The 24,397-nt window shown below is 39.5% G+C and overlaps 2 protein-coding genes across 3 annotated transcripts in view; one reads left to right on the top strand and one right to left on the bottom strand.

The window, feature by feature from the left end:
• The window catches only part of cog5 (component of oligomeric golgi complex 5), a 79,053-nt gene that overhangs the window by 54,376 nt on the left and 280 nt on the right, over positions 1 to 24,397 (bottom strand). Inside the window, exons 2-7 of the mRNA XM_079622614.1 lie at positions 24,232 to 24,371; positions 23,939 to 23,996; positions 22,948 to 23,002; positions 22,707 to 22,776; positions 19,492 to 19,612; positions 517 to 647 (exon numbers count right to left, since the gene is read on the bottom strand). Coding sequence (XP_079478740.1) covers positions 517 to 647; positions 19,492 to 19,612; positions 22,707 to 22,776; positions 22,948 to 23,002; positions 23,939 to 23,996; positions 24,232 to 24,371 — 575 coding nt within the window. The remainder of the gene's footprint in view (positions 1 to 516; positions 648 to 19,491; positions 19,613 to 22,706; positions 22,777 to 22,947; positions 23,003 to 23,938; positions 23,997 to 24,231; positions 24,372 to 24,397) is intronic.
• gpr22a (G protein-coupled receptor 22a) lies at positions 8,692 to 12,789 on the top strand. 2 transcript variants are annotated; one of them, XM_079622624.1, is made up of 3 exons: positions 8,692 to 9,025; positions 9,963 to 10,903; positions 11,184 to 12,789. In XM_079622624.1, the coding sequence occupies exon 3, from the start codon at positions 11,188 to 11,190 to the stop codon at positions 12,478 to 12,480; it is 1,293 nt and encodes a 430-aa protein (XP_079478750.1). In that variant the 5' UTR covers positions 8,692 to 9,025; positions 9,963 to 10,903; positions 11,184 to 11,187; the 3' UTR covers positions 12,481 to 12,789. The 2 variants fall into 2 exon arrangements, with proteins under 2 accessions (XP_079478750.1, XP_079478749.1); XM_079622623.1 differs by having other exon boundaries at positions 8,723 to 9,025; positions 9,960 to 10,903.

Below are 24,397 nucleotides of genomic sequence, written 5' to 3'. Positions count from 1 at the left end.
GCTCCACGTGGCAGCTGAATTTCTGAAATGTGACTGAACAGTTCAGTGTGATGGCTGTGTGTCCGTAGACAGGGGAAAAAAGGCCAGTGCGGCCCATCTGCTGTGTGTGAGCACATCGTGTGTGACAGAGAAACATGCTGAGGGAGAGATATAGAGAGATAGAAAGAATACTGGCACTGGTTTCATCCTGTTGAAATGTTAGGCTAGACATCACATTCAAATTTTAAGTGCAAATACATGAATGTAAATGCAGACTCCACATAAACTCAATTCCATTCATTATTGCATTTGAAATGTGCTGGACCACAATCCATAAAACAACACAAGTGGATTTTCAGCATTGCTTGTACTTTTGCTGGTTTTTGGTGTCGGAGAATTTAGAAATTGCTGCCTGAACTCATGAATTAAAGTAGTTTCACCTTAAACTACATTGCATTTCCAGTGTCATGAAAAAACTCCAGTTAAGTATTGGCACATTTTGTACTTTGTTTCTCGAAGACATTGTGGTATTTTTACCTGAATTTCCATGCCCTGTTCCAGTAATCGCTTGGCTTGGTTCTCCACCTCCAGACGAGCTCGACTGATGAACAGCAGGTCATTTTCTATGACATCAATACCTGACAGATCAACACCTTGGGACAGGTAATCTGAAAGAAATGGGGGAAAAAATAGTCACTATAATTTTTGTTTTAAGTTTTTTCAAAGCATTTTTAAGTTGTTAAAATAAGGGGAATCAACTCAAACTAAAATAATACCAGGCAAATGTTTTATACGACCGTTTTTTTTCATAAACATGGACAGCCATATGTTTATGTGATAGATAACAGGAACGTGTCACATGGAGGATGAGCGTGTTTGCACACCCCTAGGAACCCGTTAGCATGCAAACCGTCTTATTCACAATTGTCTGCACTAAGTAGGGTGTCTGGAAGCTACCCGAACCATCATCGCAGCAGGCTGTGGAAATTATGCTTGATTTAGTTTTTTTTAGCGTGAAATATATCAAAACTGTTGGATGAGATGAGAAAGGCTTCAGAAAGCACTCATACTGTGTTAATGTTGGCAGCTTCCTACTTAGGGCTGATTAAACTCATCGAAAAGAGCAAAGCATTTATTTAGACGGCAGCATGGAAGGAATACATCAACTAGGGCTAGCAACTAGGATAATGTGGGATACAGGTGGAGGAGGCTTAATGTCCCAGATACACCTAAAAATATTCCACACGGGAGACCAGCTGTTATTCACAACCGGTCAAGTGAAAACCTATGTATACAAGGTGTTTCATTTATAAAATGCTATTAAAAATGACTTAAAACCTAAATCCATAAAATGATCCCATGAATGGAACCCCTAAAGGTTCTATATATGAAGCGCCTGACGGAACCCTTCAAGGTTCTATAAAGAACCGTTTCTTCTAAGAGTTTATAATAGAGCTTCTTTCAACATTGGACCCCATTGAATAAACAAAAACACACTTCAAAACATCATCATTTGTGATGTACGGAAAAAAGAAATCCATACAGGTCAATTAGCCATTCAGAGAAGTGCATTTTGAAATTGTGCTTGTGCACATCTCTAACAAATACACAATTGTTTTATGCGAGAAGCATATTATGCACCAGAGCATCCACACTGTGAACTTTAAAGAGTAAAAGATTCTTGCAAGTAAATGAGAAGGGAAAGAAACAGCATCTCTAAACACAGGGTGCCACACTGAACAGGCCTCTGAACAGACAGCCCATGAGTCAGAGATGCTGACTGATACGGATACAGTGGCACCAAGCAGAACAATGTCACTACATAGATCCACTCATTAGCGCCTTCTGAGGGCACACACACCATCTGACGACTCTGTGACTCAATTTGCAGACTGCTAACAAAGATATCATAAAGAACCCAGAGCTGTCTCATTAGAAGAGGTCAGATATCTTGCTGAGGAAATGACTCCACACTGTAACACCCAGATGCTTTGAAGCGACCTTGAGTTTGTGGTTTATAATCTGGAGAGCTGTATGAAACAGGTGGCTTCTACACGGGGGAGTCTTTGGCTCGTGTTCGCGCAGGTAGGCCCAAAGCCAGACTAAAATCAACGATCCCTGCCAGAAGTCTCTGTGTCGCAGCGCAGTTTAATTTCACCTCATTTTCACCCTCTCCTTCTTCACTCTGCCAGAGCACAACAATGGATTACATTGTCCTAGAAGAAAACCACAATACTGTAGGGGGACTCTCAATTAGCATTTTATAATTGCACTTTGATAACTAGAGCTAAAACTGTAGCATGCTGGTTCTAAAAGGACAAACGGATGCAGGGATTTAACATGATGATTCTGTAACTCTCAGGCTATGGCATGCTACTAGCGCTGCACAATTAAATTAATTAAAATTGCACTGGGGCCTTTTGTGGTTATTAAACAGCAACAGGATGAGATTGAATTAAATATAGCATGCACACGCTGCATTCTTTAAATAAGGGACATCACTCTACTCTGTAATCTACTACTCATACTTAAGCCTGGGACACACCAAGCCGATGTCAAGGATAGTGGCGACGAAAGCCGACTGTGTTTTTGCCTCTTGTTGACTGTGTCTCGGCCAAAAAGCTGCACTTGAACACACCAAAAGTACAACAGGCGATTGTGTAATTAAATATTGGTCTATATTAGCAGGTATCAATAAATGTCTATTTTCGTCATTCAAAAAGAGAAACCGAAACTAGGACTGCAGATATACGAACTGTAAACAGAACTTGCTTACGATTTTTTATATCTATAATTCTGATCACTTTATTTATTACAGTCAGTCGGCTCATGTTATTATGAAAATATTTGTGCAGGTAAAGATACGTAAAATTTTAACAGCCTTCTGTCTGTACCGTCTTGACTTCTTCGATTGCTTTCATCACTTTCGCTTTTATTCTCGTCCACTAACTCGTTTGCTAAACTGAACAGCCAATCAGAGTTCTCTCTCACCGACGCATATTCAACATGCTGAATCCACCCAGAAAAACCTGATTGTGTACAACAACACACCAGAAAAACTAAGCTGACCAATGCTCAAAAATGGCCTGACATTGCCCGACCGTCATCTTGGTGTGTCCCGGCCTTTACACGTGTACGCTTAAAGTCGTTTTACACAATAATGGGTGCAAAATAACCCAATATTTATTCCTGAGATAACAATAACTGGACATCACTTGCTCCCATCATTTACCATCCCAGATGTATTGGACTTAATTTCTTCAGATGAACACAAAGATTAATAATTTCTGTAAGACTATATAATGCAAGTGTATTAGACCCCCAAATTTGACACTTCAAAAACCACACAAAGTGAACACAACGGTAATCCAACAGTATGCGAAATCAATTTCTTCTGAAATTAAACGATAGGTGTGTGTAAGAAAAATACTAATATTTGAACATTTAAATAGAAACAATCATTCCCAGCCAACTGTCATACACAAGTTCACGAGAGCGTTGTAAAGCACTACGCCCACATGTTGTGATGTGAAGGGTGATGTGTTGTTAAGCTTGCGCAAGATGTGTTTTTTCACGTCACTTCTCACTTAAGAAGCTTCAGTATTTTTTTCTGACTCACACCCATCGTTGTTTGTGTTCATCTGAAGAAATTAAGTCATATACATTTGAGATGGCATGAGGGTCAGTAAAAAGATGAGAGAATATGTTTTGGGGGGGGTGGAGTATACCTTTAAACACGCAAGGAATACAGTACATGGTGCACTGTGCAGTAGGAATACATTAGCATTACATTTTGAGCACAGACAACGCTCCCCTCTCCTAAAATCAAATCATGCTGGGGTCATGAAGGTCAGAGGGCAGGTCACGGGGAGGGGCATAGATGCTTGTTCAATCACAGATCTTGACCCTTGACAGTTCTTGTAGTTGTTTCGTAAAAGAAAAAGTCTGCTGTTAAGAAAAAGACGCTTGTGTGAAGGTGTGTTGGCTCTTCGCAGGTCTTTCTTTTTTGTAGAAGCACTAGAGATCCATTGGCTCAGCATCAATCACAGTTATTACCTCCATTTATCTGGAATGAAGCACAACAGCCACTCCACAGAGAGAAGATGCAGCATGCAATATAGTGTAAAACGATTCTAACTGTGACCTTGGAAACGCAATTTTTTCCCTATTACAGTGGAAGAGAAAAAAAAGAAGAGACAGATAAGGAACATTAGTGGAAATTCAATATGGGGTCTGTCTGAGGAGGTGATTCCTACAAAGCGGGGCACTCAATTTGTTTGAGATTAAAACAGAAGTGAAAAAAAGTAATTGCTGTTAGTGTAGATTGAGTCATCTCTGAAATCTCAAGGAAGAGCATGAAAATGTCAAACGAAACCGCAATACGAGGTTCAAAACTCATCACCAAAAGACAAGCTCAAAACAAATCAATTGTTTTCAGTGTAAATAAAATAAAAATACAAAAGAAAACATTTGTAGTCCCAAAACCTCTGGACAATCGAATTAAAAGTACATCGAATGTTGACTAATAAAAGAAAATTATCGCATTTTAAGACACCATCATGTACAGTATCACACCCCGACAGCAATGGAGGAAACCATTTTCAAAACAGACTTTGATCAAATGACCAATACTCTACGACCTGCACAGTGGCGCATGACAAACAATGGTCATAAGAACAGCCTACAAAGATTTCTGGCATCATGTTAAAATCATGTGCCAGGGGACGGGAGAGCACCATCGCACGTTACTTAGCCTGAAATCAAGCTTGAATCATTTTTTCTGTCAAATGACTTCTTATTCTCCCACCCTGACCCAATGTCTCCTTTCAACTGGACACTTCATTGCTGTGATACTTGACGGTTGAGGGAAACAGAAACAATTCAGTTGGTCAGAAGTGACAAGACAGTGAATAAATCGCTCCAGCAGCTTCTTGATAGAATCACTACTTACACACTGAAATCACATCCAAAGTTCAGGCATTGTCCTCGCGCATCAATCTCACCAACTGGAAAAATAAGCTGGGGTCTTTCAGACAGGCGTCTTCTACACTTCAATAACACCTTCTATATGTCAATAAGTTAACTAACTACAGAGGTAAACCAATGCTGCTACCGTTCATAGTGCCACTAACACTAAGGATGTATTGTAAATGTGGTTTTGACCAAGAAAATGGAGACTAAATATTCTGTTAAAATGTAACTATACTTAATGCTTTATTAGACAACATATTGTTAAACATTTAATTATTCAATAATATTATGGGGATGCCACTATATTACCATACCATCAATATTTCCCACAACAATATCACATTTATTGCAAAAGTAAAATATAAATGTGACAGCATAGAGCATAGAGCATAGAGAATATCTGCATGTCATTTTGTGTGTTTTTTTTTCTGACGATTAAACCCCGATAAGGTTGAAAACGAGCTTCTTACAGAAGAAGCACTTGGGAAAAGATCCTAAAATTGCAGAAAATGTATTAGAATACAGGCTTTCAGTATAAAAGTGTGCAATTTGTTTTTAGTTTCAACAAACATATGAATTATGTTGCCTGGGTGTCTACAGGTGAAACTCGAAAAATGTGAATATCGTGCAAAAGTTCATTTATTTCAGTAATTCAACTTAAAAGGTGAAACTAATATATTATATTGACTCATTACATGCAAAGTGAGATATTTTAAGCCTTTATCTGTTATAAGTTTGAGGCTTACAGCTTATGAAAACCCCAAATTCAAAATTGGAATATTGTTGAAAAGGTTTTCATAAGCTGTAAGCCATAATCATCAAAATTATAACAAATAAAGGCTTGAAATATCTCACTTTGCATGTAATGAGTCTATATAATATATTAGTTTCACCTTTTAAGTTGAATTACTGAAAAAAATGAACTTTTGCACCATATTAAAATTTTCAGAGTTTCACCTGTATGTGTAGTTCTTATAGGAAAAAAAATTGGCTACATATGTCAAATATCTTCCCTTTCAGCATTAATAACTAATAAAAAAAAATCTGTAATATTTGTTTCATTATGCTACATAATAACAAATCAAAGTTGAATCAGATCAGATTATCAGGGAGGTGATAGAGCTTTTTGAAGGTCACCCTGTGCATAAGGGATGGCGTTTTCCCATGCCTCCCCTCCCCCGGGCCCACAAAACACGTAACAACACAGCCCTATGGACTGTGGCAGGAAGTGAATGAACTCGGAATGCTTTGTTGGGATTGGACAGGATTCCTATGGGATGGCTAAGCAAAGCTGAACTAACATACGCAGTAAGCAGAAGTTCACAGTCAGGGTGTCCCTGCTAATCTGCTGCCATGAAAACACGATGTGGGGGATCCAGACTCACATTAACACTGTAACCTTGCGTCACAGGATGACGCGTTGGCCCCGCTGAGGCTGAGGGGACTTGACACTGTTTATACAACTAAAGCCTCTGAAATCTGCTAAATACAGCACAATCTAATTTCCCACAGTCTCTTCCACTGCATTTGAAGCGGCCTATAAAAAAAACGATTATGTAGCAATGCACCACTAGTATCGTTTATAATTACTCTGAAAAACACAACCTTACACCTCTGAGATTGCAGATTGCACTATATTTTGTATAATCATCTCTATCAATTCCATTTGTTGTAAGAGTGCTTGATTAAACCAATGTTCAAGCACTCTGGAATTGATACAGATGGTTATACAAAATATATATGCCTTCCTTTTATTTGCTTGTATCATATTCTAGGCCTTTGAATGCTCCTAAATCAGTCCAGTCATGTGCCCAAAATTCATATCGCTGAAGTGCAGTGGTAAACTTGTTTAGTTCCACTTAGACCCAGCTCAACAGATGTGCATTTATCACGCTCGGCCACAGCTGTAGGTCTTTGGGGACTGTGGACTGCCAGAGGCGACTTTGACCACTGGGTCTGTCATCTGCATTTGGTCTGTCTCAAGTCCACATGCAAAAGAGCCCTTGGAGACACTGGGAATGTGACCAAGAACAGCTCCCGAACCTCAGAGGAGTATTGAGGCAACAAAATATAACACTACAGGCCAACCAGAATTTCCTGTTTGGCTTCGGTTTTACGTGGCTGTGTCCTTTAAGCTTCTGGTCAAATTTATTTGTTAAAGTTATCAACATGTACCAATAAAAAAAGGAATAGCATATCTTAAATGTAATAACAGATACTGGAGAACTGCCTACAAACCACGTTCAGATAAAGTTTTCCGACCTGTCCTACCGGACACATGGCTCTGGATGAGATGTAACAGTGCCGGATGAGATGTAACCGTGCCAGAGAGGATAGAGAGGGATAGGGTTTAAAACTGAGCCAGAAAAAGAGGTACAGCCCACAGCTCACACTGATCTCACACATCAAGATGGCTCTAAAATCTGATTGGATGGCCTACATTCAAAGCTGTTGTCAAAAAACAGACATACCTGCGTCCACGCATTAAATTCTTTAATTAATGGATAGGTCACCCAAATAAGAAAATGACTCACACTAATGCTGTTCCAAACCCGACTTTAACAGTATGGACAAAAACAGTCTGTGAAATGTAATAACCATTAAAAAAAAGAGCCCAAATATATGGAAGGGATTCAGCCAGATGAGAAGCGGCAAACTGCAAGGCAGAATCCCAGAGGGCCGTGCCAGAGACCAAGTGGGCACGCTTGCTTCTAAGAGGTGTAGATTTTACACAACTATCCATCCCTCATGCCTCTTCCAGTGAGCTGGCACCTGGCGTCTTACCTTCCGCTCCTGGAACCTGCGGTTGCTAAGCACAAGTTAATTCACCCAGGGCTTCTGGAGTTCTGCTTCCACTCAATGAGCATCAGTCACAGCAGCATTATCAAGCTAGCATCACACAAACACACTCAATAGGGCAGTTTATACAACAAGAGAAAGATAACGACAAAGAGAGTGGTCATTACTGACAGACACTACAAATGCCAAATGAGACATCAGCTTTTGGAATCGAGGGAAATAACGCTTTGGGGCATTAGCTCAAGGACCTGTCTAAAAAAAATATATTAAAAATATGAACACACATTCTCTCTCTCGTTTGGGTATCTACCGAGAACTGTCTTGGGACAGGGTCTGAATAAAAAGTTTAAATATTAATGCCCACCTTGAATATTTATGGGTATGTTCAGCTAGGTAATTTGAAGGCTTTTTTGTGATATTTTTGAGATTTACAATAACAGAGTTTTTAATTTGGTGAGAAAATTATGTTCCATAATTAGCCCATTCCTTCTCTTCACATCAGTGTGCACCAACACGCCCACACATGTACAGCAAAGACTGAACCTAAATCACGCTTCATGCGAGGTTTGTCATGTTTGCATTATGAAGATTCAGATGGAGCCCTTGCTTTGCAAGCAAACTCACTTATCCTTGCTGAGGGCTATTTTAAAATGCTTTATATCCTTTGCTTATTTACTCACTCCAAAACGGTGTATGTATGAACAATTTAGGAACAAAAATAAAAAAGTTAGAGTATTTTTGTCAATGTCAATAAAGAGAGTAAAATTCACCTGTTGGTGCAAGCCCTATTTGAGCAACAGGAAAATAAAGGGTTACAACTATTACACGAGACCAATCGGGAACCAGAGAAGTGTTATAAACCACAGTAGAGGAAGGGGGAGGGAAAGCGAGAGCGATGAGGGAAGGTAGGAGGGAAGAGAGAGAGAGAGAGAGAGAGAGAGAGAAGAGGAGGAGGAGAGAAATGAGTAGGTAGGGCATTTTGAAAGCGCTGAGTGTAGGGATGGTAAGAGAGAGAAAGACTGAGAGGGAAGGAACAAGGGAGGAGGAGAGGAGCAGATCTCCAAGCAAGATGCATGACACTACATCCTACAACATCTGACTTCCCTGCCCCCCTTTGTCAGGCGCGGGAGTGCTTAGAGAAAGGCAGATAGAGGAAGACAGGCAGACTCATCCCTTCAGACAAGCATGTCCTTTATCACTCGTCCTGGCATGGCTCTACTCAAACTGGGAAATATATGGGCTACCAGGTCACTCGCTCTTATGGCAGCAACTAGAGGTAAAAAGCTTCAGGTTTCTGTACTCACACAGCTAGAGCATCTGCTAAGGGGAATGCATGCCATTTCATACAAGCGATTACTTTAGAGATCTGTTTAAAGCTGACAACTTTTACTTTTTAAAATACAGGAAATACTCTACAAGGTTAATACCAAACATGAGCAAATTTACGTGACAGCATGCTTTAAATTCAGAGCAGTTAGCTTCTATACTGTGGACAGAAAGATTTTTTTTATAGACAAAAAAAACAGCTTTGACACTTACATTGTGGAAAAAAGATGCATGCTGTATTTTATGTGGTTCCTCCAGTGGCCAACACAGTAACTGACACATTTAACTCAATTAATGTATGTGGAAAGAGCAAAACTGAGCAATCGAAACCCATCCAACCCATTATCCTCTTAAGGGGAAGATGATGTGAGCGCTCTTGTCGCCATTACTGCTTCTGTCTAGTGCTGAAAGCTGCCTTCTAGCTCAAAAAAAAAAAAAAAAAAAGAATGAGAGAGATGCTTGGAGATGAAAAGAGTGAGAGATGCTTGGAGATGTATGATATGTGGAGAATAGCCCTTGTAAGCATGGTGTGGGAGTACTGCAACTTGCTCTGCAAACAACCACTCACAGTCACTGTGAGAGTCTATTATTCCAAAGAACATTAGTTTAATGAGTTTCTATTGGGCATAAAGATTTTCGACCAAATAATTACACCTTCAAAGACATAAAAAGTTGATTAACTGGGGTGCACAATCTCTGGAAGGTCTCTCCATTACATTTATGGACAAATAAAATGCACGTTTTATAATAGAACAAGAGTTGCAGTAAAATGGCTTGTATCAATGCTAAGGAGATGCCACTATCCTGTAGAGATTTTCAAGGTCATGACTCTGGTAGAAAGACAACAAAATAATTCTAACTCTCACTTTTTTTGCACATACCAGCAGCCAGAGAGTGAAACTACTGAGGATGGAGCTCCTGTTTCGGTGTCCCACATGAACACTGTGAAAAAGAGAGGGTAAATATATGCCACACGGTGCACCGGCTTGACTACCTCCTTCCCTCTGGAAACCTGTGACCTTGTTGTGATTACTGTGTACCGCTGTCTACCTGACTGGTCTCCTGGAGCTGTACTGTGGCCCAGCAAGTGGTGGTGTGATTTACTCAGGTGGAATACAAGGGGCCGTGGACTCTGCAGGGAGACGGTGCAACTTTTGTTATATGGTGACGAGAGAATGCCAGTCCTAACCTGTCACACTGAAGGAGAAGCATTTCTGCTTGTGGTTCACAAAGTATTGGAATAATCACTGAGGATGGGACATGGTGCTGTCCCTGATCAATTCTGCAAGATCTGTTTGGCCAATACAAAGGACAAAAGGCTCAAGACAAGCCTGAATACAACACAGCTTTCATGTCAAAACCACGTGGATATTACAATGCACAAACCCTTCCCACGCTCTGAAAAAAAGGAAGAGCAGAGTGTGTTTCCATCTCCCACATCCTCCCACAGAAATCTGAGGATGCGAGGGAATGAGGTATGAGCTGTTTGGACTGCGTTTAATCAACCCTACTACAGAGAGGTGTTTGAGGAAACCGGGGGGTCATCACTTGTTCAGTCTGTACCATGCTGGGGCTGATGACAGCCTTTGCTACAGCGTTTGTTAAATCTTAGGTCATTTGAAATCACTTCTTTCAGAAAAACTAAAAAAAAGCAAGCCCACAACGGAGCAGGCACATAACAGAATGGCGTTGAAGGAGCAAAGGACATTGCCGAGATAAAAGAGGCGTTGGAGTATGGTTGGCGTCTATGACATCTTGCCAACACATCAGCGCTTTGGTTGCATTTGCTACACAAGCTCCTAACAAGGACAGTGAACACAAGGGAGGGGTGAGTTTCGTTAGTCTATGCACATATTTTATGTGCACATGTATTGCATATAAATGTCTCTTCCTTTTTAGGTTCTTTTTTAATTATGGTACATTCACATTCTTGTTAGTTGACAGCTAGATTTTGGGTAAGTTGTACTAAACAGCTAAACAGTTTTGGCGTAAACACAGACAAACCTGTAGCATCTAAACAACAGCTAATTTCTGGTAAAAGCTTGCTGTGTTAACAGTAAATTGACCCAGCATGTTAAAACAGCCACTTTAATTTTTTGCATGTGTAGGAGAATGCATACCCCTCCTGTGCTGGGATTCCAGGCCATCATGAGCAACTTCACTGTCCTCGATAACGTTGAACCTCTTGACTTCGAAATGGACCTGGACGCTCCTTACCCTGTCAGCTTCCAGGTGTCTCTAACAGGTTTCCTCATGTTGGAGATTGTGCTGGGTCTCAGTAGCAACCTGACTGTTCTGGCTCTCTATTGTATGAAGTCAAACCTGGTGAGTTCTGTCAGCAACATTGTAACCATGAACCTTCATGTGCTGGACGTTCTAGTGTGTGTGGGTTGCATCCCACTTACGATTGTGGTGGTGCTATTACCACTGGAGGGAAATAATGCACTCCTTTGCTGCTTCCACGAGGCTTGTGTGTCCTTTGCTAGCGTCGCTACTGCTGCCAATGTCCTGGCCATTACACTAGACCGCTATGATATCTCAGTTCGGCCTGCAAATCGAGTACTCACAATGGGACGTGCAGTGGCCCTATTAGGGTCCATTTGGGCTCTATCATTCCTCAGCTTTCTGGTACCCTTTATAGAAGAGGGTTTCTTTAGCCAAGCAGGTAATGAAAGGAATCAGACAGAGGGGGAAGAACCTTCAAACCATTACTACAGTGAATTAGGACTCTACTATCACCTGTTGGCACAGATACCAATCTTCTTTTTCACTGCTGTGGTCATGCTGGTTACTTACTACAAGATTCTGCAGGCACTCAACATCCGTATTGGCACACGTTTCCATTCGGCACCCAAGAAGAAACCGAGAAAGAAAAAGACCATCTCCATGACTTCCACTCAGCCAGAGTCCACTGATGCCTCGCAGAGCAGTGCAGGCAGGAATCCGCCATTGGGTATGCGTACCTCTGTGTCTGTGATCATAGCCCTCCGTAGGGCAGTCAAACGACACAGGGAACGCCGTGAACGGCAAAAGAGGGTTTTCCGCATGTCACTTCTTATCATCTCCACCTTCCTGCTTTGCTGGACACCCATCACCGTGCTCAACACGGTTATCCTGAGTACAGGGCCGAGCAACTTCACTGTGCGTCTCAGACTTGGCTTCCTGGTCATGGCTTATGGAACCACCATTTTTCACCCGTTGCTCTATGCCTTCACACGGCAGAAATTTCAAAAGGTTCTAAAGAGTAAAATGAAGAAGCGTGTTGTGTCAGTTGTAGAGGCTGACCCTATGCCTAATAATGTGGTCATCCACAACTCATGGATTGACCCAAAAAGGAACAAAAAGGTGACTTTCGAGGAGACAGAGGTCAGGCAAAAATGCCTCTCATCAGAGGATGTGGAATGAACTACTGGGCCAATTTTAGGAAAATTTCCTCATCAGGTAAAGAATCGTTAAAAAGGGAAACCACTAATCCAAAGCAGTAATGAACTTAAGTGTATTAATTGTACAGTACCTCAAGAGGAATAATTTATTCTTATTTATTGTAATGGTGACTATTGTAGATGTCATAGATGGTAGTGTAAATACTGCATGAGCTTTATTGAAGTGGTCCTAGAGATTGTAAATTCATACCTAAGTATAAACTATAAATGTAAAGAAGTAGAAACTGATGCTCTTGGGTTTGTTCATTTGCATTAAATACCCCAAAAAACAGCTGAAGAGATTTTTTTTGTTATCATGATGAACCTTACGCAACTGCTTTGTAATAACACTGGGCCACACTTCAGGAGTAAACACTTTTTCACTCTGTAGAGAACAAGGTTTTATGTCTGTTCTCCTTCAGCTTTAGCCATCCAAATTTTTACTTATGGAAAATATTATGACAAACACTTTTAAGAATTCAAACTATGGGTTTCATTAAGTGGATATCTATCTGCCCTCTACCCTGCAATACAATTAACAAGATAGCTATATTACTCGGGTCAACAAGTCACAGGGTGTACTTTCAAAGCAAGGTCTGCTTCCTTTCAAAATCACCCGCACGGCCAGTTGGCATACAAATCTCATCTTTTTATAGGGATGAGGGAGGTGGTACACAGCATATTGTCCAATAAAGCTGATGGGCATGAAGTGGTTGGGGAGTGTCAATGAAAAGGTGTTGACTGTAAATACTTGACCTTATGAGACCCATTGAGCTGATGGTGTTTGATTATAGGTTAAACTGGATTAGAGGGTGATAAATGTATCTTTTGGCAGGCTAGGAAAAATAATCATCCCTTGCAATGCAGCAATGAAAGGTCACACATTGATCTGTGTAAGGGGCAAGGTCATGCCATTGCACACTGAAAATTAAGCAAAATGCAGTTCTGAGATGCAGGTCAATTCCCTATCTGGTTGAAATGCTCAAATTCAGGAATAGTAGGTGCTAGTATTGGATGATATCTTGCTTATGGTGTAATCTAGCAGTGCTAGAACTTTTGATGTCACATAACCAGTAAATAGAGGCGACAATATCTCAAGGGAGTCAATGAGGCTACATATGACTCCATAATAGAGGCGCTAATACCTGATTGAATATACTTTATCAAATGAAACCGCTTTTTCAAGCACTTAAAGATTTTTATGCACTAAATCTTTCACTTCCTTTTTCAGCACCGGCGCAAAATGCAAAACAATTATATGCAGAGACACTGGCAGTTACCCAAAGCGCAGCTCAGTTGGATAGGCTTTCAACTTGATTGAAAACCCATCTGACTTCTGACAGTTCATTACAAATAACTCCAGTCTTAGGAACTAAACATTACTTACTTAAGTAATCATAACATTACTTAAGCTTATATCATCAAGTAACTGTTCTACAATAATATGTTCTTGAGTTTATCTAGATTATAGCTCAGAAAGCCAAGGTAGCTGATCCATATTTAGGGCTCACACACTATGCAGAAACAAGAGCAAGTGGGAGTTGAAGAAGTGCATGATTGATGCATGTCTTTAATGGTGTTACAGGTCTCTCAAAACACTGAGTTACTGTAGTAAAATCTGCACAGTGTCAAATCTGTCCAAACCGCTGTACCCAAGACCCAGCTATCTTGGGGTCCTGTGCTTCAAAATCAATTGTGAAATGTTAACTTTTAGCTTAAGTGCCCTCCCAGGCAACTCCAAAGGACTCACTCTTTTAAGAGCCCTTTAAGGCAATTGTATCATCATATGCAACAGATCATACAGAGGCCTGTGGAGCTGTTGCCCTATGATGAGTTGACCTATGATTTGGGGCTGCTCATGAATGAAGGCTTTATTGTTTTAGCTGTAAACAACATTTCTGAGAGGCATGTGGAGAAAAACAATAATAAGTGCAAGCGAGTAATAGGCCCCAGCCAGTAAGAAGAGCCTGAAAACATCCAAAGTCACATTAGCACTAATGCAAAGTACTGTTTCATTGTTAATGCCAATAAAAAGAGGTTAGGAATATTGAACTGCCTGGTATTGCTATTATTACATGCATCTTGATTTAGACCCCAGTATTTAACTTGATTAGCTTTTTTTTGTTTTGTTTGACATAACACCAACCACAAACTAAACTTTGAGCAGCATCCAAGAGTCAACAGCCAGTAATCAAACCACAAAGAGGATTGTTTCACCTCTATGTCTTTAAAATCTGTTTAATTGGAGCATCCATACCTCTCCACTGTCTGCTTTCATTCACCCAATCTATTCCTCTTACCTCGCTACACTGATCGTGACATCCACATGCCACTCATATATTCCCAAAGGAGGGAGTCACTGAGTCCGAAGTCGTGTGACTGACACTCCATCTCCATTTGACAGACAGGTGCAGTTCAGATGATGTAAAAAAAAAAGGAACAAATAGAATAAATTCCCTTGTATTACTTACTATAAATTATTATTATTATAACAAGGTGGCTCACGTGAGTACATTTACTCGCATTTAGAAATATAATTGTCTCCATAACAGACTGCAGCACACAATTCTCATTTCTTCCTGTCAATTCTCAGCTCTTGACATTTATCTGACTTTGATTTCCTCTCCTCAACAGCATCATTCCTTCAGTTTGTGATCCCATGTGATGATTGTAAAGTTTTTTGGGTGTACACAGTAGTACATAAGAAAAGCGCTATATAAATGCTTCATTCATTCATTCATCCCACTCCAATCATCTCATTACGGCTGACAGCAGCCACACACATGCCTTCCGCCAATCAAAACACCTTCCCCTCCTCCCTCCATTGCCCTAGCCTAGCCTACCCGTAAGCCATTTTCGAGTTCTCCTTCGACTGTTCATCAATCCATCTGGCTGTCCATCCCTCCCTTACATAGCTGGGAAACGGCTTCATAAATCATGTTACTAAGTGTGCTGTCATTATTGTGTTAGGACCACTATAATTCAAGGCTGATTCAGACATACGTTTTGTGGACACAATCAGAAAACAACCAATGGCCTGCAAAATGAAAGAGTAATATGAAAGAAAAATGAAGTGTTTTGAATTCATGCCATATTGGTCACTATGGTAAAGAAATGCCTAGAGAAGATACTGGCCTAGGGTGTATCAGGATATACATCACGGTATAGTTCTCTATATATAGTTCTCATTTATACGATTGCATGATATATGCTATACATCCGAACAACCCTACGCTGGAACACAATGATGTCTCGGCTAACGTCTTACACAGTTATGTCGCATGGTAAACAGGAAAGCGATTTGTCAATTAAACCTCTAAGGGTCTATTATCATTTACTGATCGTCTTGTTTACAATCCAATAGCATGATGCTATCAGCAGTTTTATAAACTCTCAAGCTCGAAGCCAATCACTGTCCAACTGCACCTCATCGGATTTCTTGTAACACCATCTGAGGACAGCGTGCCCTCGACAGAGACAGACTTCAAAACAAAGAAAGCAGTTTAATTGCTTCTACAGTTTCAGGGCTGCATCCTGCTGTATTTGGAAAAAATATGACTGTAATCTGACATGTACCATAAAACATTCTGTCAAAACCTATAGACAAAAAGCTTTTCTACCCGTGTAAGGCAGTATGTTTTTAAACAGGTTGCCTAATGGGAGATTTGTTAGACAGCTTTCTACGCTGGATGCCAGAGAGCTGCACATACAGATAATGATATCAAATCAGACCTTGGCTGTTCATGTTATATCTTGAGGGGGTGGAGGGAAGGCATAAAAGCTGGGCATCCTGCGAAAAAAAAAGGACAGGTGCTGTTAGAGCACACTAATTGTCTCGTCTTGGACGGTGATGCTAATGCAAAGATGTCTCTGTAATCCATTAGCTGGGTGAGACGAATCCAAATATGACCCTCACTTTGACATGATAAATAATTCAATGGATGGAGAAAACATATTACTGAATCATATTGTGTCATGAAGAGAATGGCATGAACCAAAAGCTAGAGAGCTGCCATGTTTTGTACTGCTAACACAATCTGCTGCCTTTTAAGGCATCTCATAATAACCAGTTGATTTGGTACGCTAACAGGCAGCAGCTCAAAAATACAGCGAACTCACGAAAGGCAGAGAGAAGAGAGTTGAACCATATTTGGTTCTAGTACAGTTTGACATTATCATGTTGCTGATTCCTTCACTGTCACAGTGCATTTTAGGACTTGTAAGTGTAACGATGCCCTGAAATTGGGATAAAATGAGGCATCTTAGAAGGCAGCCAGCGTTTACATAGGAAGTGGGCCTATGATGTTTTAAAACGCTGTCTAGCTAGGCAGTTCACCGAGTTTCAGAACAGAGCTTATATGTATAAAAGTAAAAAAGAGATACAGACAGAAATATTTTGTGTTGCTTGCCACGGCATAATATTATGCAAGCTGTAAATGCCAATATCAGCATGCCCTTCGTATGCACAATGGGAAACTACTGTTCGCCTGCATTGATTTAGCTTCAGTTGAAAAGAATATGCAAATAGAAACCGGGAAAAAAAAAGTACCTTGCTGATCTTCACTGGAATATTTTCCACAGGGCCTGTGCCTTAATAATGAAGACATGTGTTTACTAAGAGCACACTGGATTTGCATTGTGCTGTTTATCTATCCTTTCGAAATCTAGGCAAATGTACAAACAAAAGGTCAATAGAGTACGAGTCAATATGAATCTGATATTACAGCCATTAAACCCAGAGCCGAAAATAAGTGTTACGGTTCACAACCGCATGAATTTCCAGACAATAATTATGGCAGTGTTCTAGAATTACACAAAAACAATTCAGCACCCTGAAAGTCAACATAAAACAGCATCTCAACTCATTTAACTTGTGAAATTTCTAGTGAAACAGGATTTAATAGGGGGGAGCCTGTCAGACAGGCTTTAATTTGATGCAACGGGAATTGATTGGATCATGAAAGGCGCTCTTTGTATGACAAAAGAGAGGTTGAGAGGTGAAGTCACCAATATGACCTGGAACGTGTATTAGCCTAAATGTAAATGGGGTCATTTTTGATTTCCTGTCAACTTTAAGCTCTATGAGATTACTATAATGTACTTTGGTCACTATTAAAACTTAAGTCACTTGTAAGCGCTATTCGGGTCAGACATTAATCAAGGGGGGTTTTCAACGAAACAATATCTCCAAAACAGGTCAGACAGTTCCTAAACTGGTTTCAGACAGTCCTCACACCTGCACTGCAATTCAACAAAACATTTAGGCCACAAGAACAGGGCTGACCTGGAAATAGTACAAGATTGTTCTGAAGCCATTTACACAACACTGGTGCATGCCATAGCATTTGAATGATTACCATTAGAGCCCTTAAAACAGAACTAAATCTTATATGAAAAACAGCCACCCAGACAGAAAAAGTGTTACACTCTTAAAATAAAGTTTCTTGATTGACATCTATGGTTCCATGAAGAACCTTTAACATCCATGTAACCTTTCCATTCCACAGGCTTTTGCACCAGAGGAACGTTTTAATAGTTCCTGTAACGGTTGCCGGAAGACCTGCTTTTTGGTGCATTCGCACCGCAGGGACTGGGAATTATTTTAGTTAAAGGAACGCCTTTTAGGGGACTAAATTAGCTCCTACTTTAGAGTAGTAGGTCTAAGCCAGGACAACAGGAACCACCAGTGACGTAAGTGTATGCTAATTAGCCGAACGCATGTGAAACACCAACACCCACCATTTTAAAAAAAGCCGTGTAAACCGTTTATATACATTTACTAACTCCATGAACATGGAAAAACGTTTAGCTGAAGTCCAGGCACTTCTCAAACAGCTCAATGCTAAGGAGGAAATCCAACACGACTTTGAAGGGACCAAACCAAACATGATTAGTATTTCTGCATTCACTTTCTTTGTTTAACTTTGTTTATAATGTGTTGGATATGACTTCTAAACAGATTGTAAACTAATCAAGATGGAGAATGGGAGCACTGTGTGTCCAAGCACTGGCTTTCTCTGTGCCGTCAAAAATAAAAGACTGCAGTGCAGTAAAAATAAAAGTCCGGCACAACAACCAGAGTGGCAGGATGTAAGTGACGGCTTACGTCACTTCAAAGTTTTTATAACGTCACTGATAAAAAAAAAACAGGACATAATGTCACAAGATGGACCCTAAAAAGGACAATCCTCAAACAAACCGTTTTTTTTTCTCCATAGTCACGATGTTACCCATCACAGTTCGGCACAGGCATCAGAACCACGTCTCCTCGCAGCAGATCTTGGTTTGTGTGTGTGACGGAGGGAATCCTGCCGCTGTTTTGACTCCTTTACACATTTTATAAGCTCTTCACAAGTTCTCAGCTGGTTAAAATACCATCATATGTAGGCTACGCACATACAACGAGCGTATTTAGCCTAGAATACAACATTGTTTCGGATGTTCGGTAAGTTACGTCTTGAAATATACTGAAAAAAAGCAGACCAATCAGGTTGTGATCACATCCCTATGCCTTTAAGTTCAGTATCTTTAGGTTCGGTGTTAAAATGCCAATATGAACACCAAGCGGACCAGGACCAAATTGGTATTTTTTTGGTCCAGACCAAACGAACCAAGCAAACCGAACTACAAGTGTGAACACGCTCTTAGTTCTCAGAGGACTTCCCTGGTGGCTAGTTCCTAACTACCTGGTGCAAAAGCTCCCAAAATGCTCTAGGATTTATAAAATGTTCTTCACACTAAGAAAAAAAAAAGTTTTTTGTTTTTAAGAACAATTCATTGAAAGGTTTTTGTTTCAGAAACCAAAAGTGATTCTTCTATTGAATCGCTATTTAACCCCCTTTTTGAACCTGTATTTTTAAGAGTGTGTATGATATAATCCAATAAAGACAACATAGGTAAAGTGTACTTGCCACTCACGTAGAGTGCTCCATCATGAGTAAACATTTTGAAGGACACACAAGCAAAGTAGACGCTCGTGTGACGGGTCACTCACCCAGCTCGTTGAGGCTCTGGGCAGCTTTAGTGATCTCTCTGCTGCCCCCTTGCAGTTGCCCCTGCAGTCGCTTGCTCAGGTACAGGATGCGAATAATCCTTCTCAATAGGTCACACGCCACCTGCCACACAAAATATGATAAGGCATCTCATTCCGGTGTTCATCAAATAACATAATGACTTGTGGGCCTATCATAACCAGCAAAAGCAAATATCAATGCTAAGATAATGATGCCCACATTATGATAGTGAAATCCTCTATCAAAAATGTACCATGGTAACCATAGTCTCCATTATATAGGTTGTACCTACAGTACAATAAAACTGAAAACCTGGTATTAGCCGACCAATAATTATTGTTATGGTATTAATACCTCTTGTTACATACAGTTTGTGCAACAGACATGAAGGATGACTAGTGTTTCTTGTTAAGGAGAAGTATGCTTACAGTTTTGATCTGGCAATCTTCAAATTAAGGGATAGATTGACAGACTTAAACTGACAGACAGATTTAAATTGAAGGAGGAACCTGACCTATGTATAAAGACCATTGCATTCACCTGTAGGATAATAGCATAATTTGTTTCATAACTCTTTCCCCGCCAGCGTTTTTGTTTTTGTTTGTCAAGTTACCGCCAGCGTTTTTGATCATTTTCATAAAAATGTCATGGGCCCTAGAAAGATTTGTTGTATGAACTTCTGAACATGCAAATATATCAAAAAACAAAACAAAAAAAAGCCTCTGGTTTTAAACAAAAACTAATTTTATTCTTGCTTCAAGCATTCTTTTTTTTTTTTTTTATCAAAACTTGGATGTGGGTAAGTTTAATAAAAATAATAATCATTTTGAACAAAAAGCTGAGAAATGGTGTTCTTTCTGAAAGACTGCAATATGCATAAGCTTTTATCACTTGTTTCTGCAATTTTTACCGTATAACAGTGAAGACACGAAGAGCCGGTAAATTCCATCAATGGCGGGGAAAGATTTAATATACTCTTAATAGAGTTAATATACTATAATATTTTTTTGTCTTTTATCAAGGAGAAGGATATGCATCATCTCACAGGATTATTTTAGGACTAGAATAGCATATCAGTTACAGTCATTGTCAATGAATTTCACACACATGCAAATACTATAAGCATGAATAGGCCTTTGATTCACACCCTAGTAGACAACACACACTTCTATTATAAAAGAAACCGTAAACTCTTGTAACCCAGGGAATCTTTGTGGTCAAAACGTGAAACTAAGCCACATGTTAAGTTAGTATGACAATCATGGCTGTGGGCAGACAGCAGGCAAAAGAAGGACTCGGAGAGGTCAGTCTTTTTTGTGTTTCAGTAAAAAGGTGCAGCTGAACTGTCCCAAAGGTACGTGCATCTTTTTCTCTCTGTGTGTCTGAGACTGATTGCTTTGTCCCGGGGTGACAGAGTGTCAGATAGTGTAAAGATATGGAAAAATTCAAAAGGAACACAGGAAAAAATTCAGCTGTGTCCCCATCGTCAAGTCTGGCCTTATTCTTATGAGGAATAAAAATAAATTAAAATCTGTTGCTAAAGGCAAGGACAGGACAGACCCAGACACAAAGACAACATTAAATGAACAATGCCCCACACTTCTGAATCTATGTGTGCCATCAGACCGTCAAATACTACAATGGTTACACATCTTCTTTTTAGAAAAATATATGAGCAATAATAACAGTAATGCATGCATTGGGATCAAATATGTTCAATTTATCCAACATTCATGCTTTTTTGTTCGACTCACACACACACAAAAAAAATGTAAATGTTAAAATTTGTATTAGTTTACAAGCATGTTTGCTTAAGACAAAACAAAATGTTTATATTTGTATATGATACAGCATGCATAAATTATCCAAATTTCCAATAACTTCCCATAAGTTTCCAACTCTGAATATTTCCAAAACTCCCCAGCTTAACTTCCCAAATTTACCAGAAATGTTCCACCCCTTTGCAAACATAATTTTGATTAACTTTTTTTCCATTACAAATGTATTCTTCTATACATTTCAAATCAACACACAGCAGGTTCCCATTGTGACAACTTGCCCCATTAAAAAACAAACTGTAACTTTTTTTTTTTTCAGGGCAATTAGTGTAACTCCTGTAATCAATATTCATTTTTTTTTTTTTTTATGTAGGTATGTGCCAAATCCAATACAAATATTGAAAAAGATGTTTAAAAAATGTTAAATAAGAAATACCAACTATGACAACATACTTTGTATGTGACAGCAGCATGCAAACAATAATCAAACCACTGATGGATCATCATGGAGTTTGTGATGACGCTATGCTAATGAGCAAACACAAATATGCAAATGTGTTTCTCTTCTATAAAGCCACACAAGAAAAGGGGCAGAAAGAGGTTTTGAGAAGGGGATCATTTCATAACCACAGCGACCTTTCCACAGCTGTATTTCATTCATATTTAAAAACAATTCCCCAAAGCCACTCAAAACCAGGACTGAAGACCCCGTAAATCCGCAAGATGTGTCGAGCGGGACACAATTGTTAACCTAGCTGTGTGTATTCACGTGTGTGACTGATAAAGTGTGATAGAGACCCTTCCTTTCCGGGCCCAAATTGACTTTTATTGATTTTTTCCCCTGCAGGCTTGAAGCTTCACTCAAGATGAAATCATGTGAAGTAGTTGAAAAAAAGCTGCATAAATATTGTAAATATTACACAAAAGACGATTTGTTTTATATTCCTCTAAGAAAACAAATGAATTTGGAATGACATAAGATTATTACTATACTATGTTATACTAATTAAAAGATTTTGAAAGACACTTTTTTGGGGGGGGGGGGGGGGGGGGGGTAAAAAATATTTTTGGGGATGTGATAAATCACAAATCGATATTCTAAAACATCTATTCCTCCAGAATGATTTTCTTTTTGTTTGTGTGCATTTTTCTTCTTCTTCCCATGTCGGGTGTATTACAGAATCTGTCTTTGAATACTGCAAACAACTGTGAAGGCAGAGCTGTATCTATCTCAGACGTTGAGCCAATAAACATGGAAATCAAGCCGTAGGAAAAAAACCCCCACAGTGTTTGTAAAGCAGGACAGTGAAGAAATAATAGTTCAGCAGAATGCAAATCTCTTTGTCTGCTTGGAATATCCAGGGATAGAGATATGGGATGACAGAAGCAGATGTAAAGGTAAAGAAAAACAACAACACCTGTAAGCGGGCAAGCTGGGCCGTCCGTGCCACAATCTTATTGTAAGGGTCAACGATTTTAGTCCTTATCCTGAGAATGGAAATAGAGAGAAATGTGTTAATAAAGTATCTGACAAATTGGTACTTGTTTTTTTTATTATTCATAATGCACAAATTGCAGAGACATTTTCTAAAGTCTATTAATCATGCACCACATTTTCAATGCACGGACAATTTTAATGCCTTTAATGGGATAATATACCTTTCCACGGCGCTCTGGAGAGCTGCAATTCTGGTCTGCATCATTTGTAAGACACCTGTGTGGAAGCAAAAACACCCATAATTCCCATGCTCACAAAGAGTGCACCAGTCAAGAATTTGAGATGTGACAAGGGACCCCCCTGGAGGACAGCTGTAAAACTGCATGCACATTCAAACTCATGAGTTGATTTCCCTGAAAAGTGTAAACTCTATGTCTCGGTCTTCCCAGTTTTTTCAAACTATGACAGGCGAGGTAAGTATTCAGAGGAAAACACACTGCAACTTGTAGCTCAGCTGTAAAACAGTAAAGTGTTGCCGCTTGCAACGCCAAGGTCATGGGTTCGATTCCCAAGGAAAGCAAGAACTGATAAGAATGTAAATGTGTAACTTGAAATGCAATGTAAGTCGCTTTGGATAAAAGCGTCTGCCAAATGCATGAATGTAAATGTAAACTTCTATACATGTACTTTCGAAAATGTAATTTTTTTATATACTTGTGTGAAATGCTCATTTGAAAGTACACATGAATGGTAGGAAATGTCAAGCATTGTTTTTTTAAATCACCATGAATTAAAAATGTACATTCCTTATTTTCTATGGAACATTGTAGTGTTTTACTATAAAAGATTTATCCGTGAACATCATTATTATTCTTATTTTTATTCATGTGCCCTCATGATCTTGAATCAAAGTTTACTGGTGCGAGGGCGGTGTGTGTTGTGATGATGTGTTTTACCTGTGATCCACCAATAGCAAACCACAACCATCCAATCACTTCCACATGGAGAAAATCAAGCACCGCCCAACATTTATTCTTGTTCGAGAAGCAGTTTCACACCCAGATATATGCTACTGTATGTCACAATAGGTAATAAAAGGCTAATCGCAACTTTCCATTTCCGGATTTAAACTAATATTACATAAACTTAATCCAAATGATGATGATATTTAAAATAAAGTGTTAAAATGTGAAGCAGGTAGTGAAACTTTACCTTCAAGAGACTCGATCCCTGTTGCCTGAGCTAGTAGATCCTCATGTCTGGCCACTACCTGTGATCAAAAACAAAATATTGCTAAATATATTGGTATACAATTCACTTTTTTATTATTATCACTGGTAGCTTTTTATTGATAATTTTCTGATTAGTAGTTGTTGTCTTATTTAGGATTAGTGCACTTTCTACAGTCTGATGTAAGTTCTGCAGTAAGTTCACTTGATGGACATGATCCAAACATAGATCTGCATAGAAACATTGGTGCTTGTTGATTGACAGGTGTCACTCACCTGGCAGTGCAGCTCTTTGTCCAGCTGACTGATGCCCTCTGCCAGCTTTGCCAGCTGCTCTGCGATGACAGCATGATGAATGGCTTGAGCTGTGTATGTCTTCACGTCGAATTCCTCTTTAAGGAAATCGGTATAGCACTCTGGAAGGAAAAGGATCAGGATTTAT

The sequence above is a fragment of the Phoxinus phoxinus genome, assembly GCF_949152265.1.
Source record: "Phoxinus phoxinus genome assembly, chromosome: 9".
In the NCBI taxonomy this organism is placed as follows: Eukaryota; Metazoa; Chordata; class Actinopteri; order Cypriniformes; family Leuciscidae; genus Phoxinus; species Phoxinus phoxinus.
This window is presented reverse-complemented; position numbering and strand designations above follow the sequence as displayed.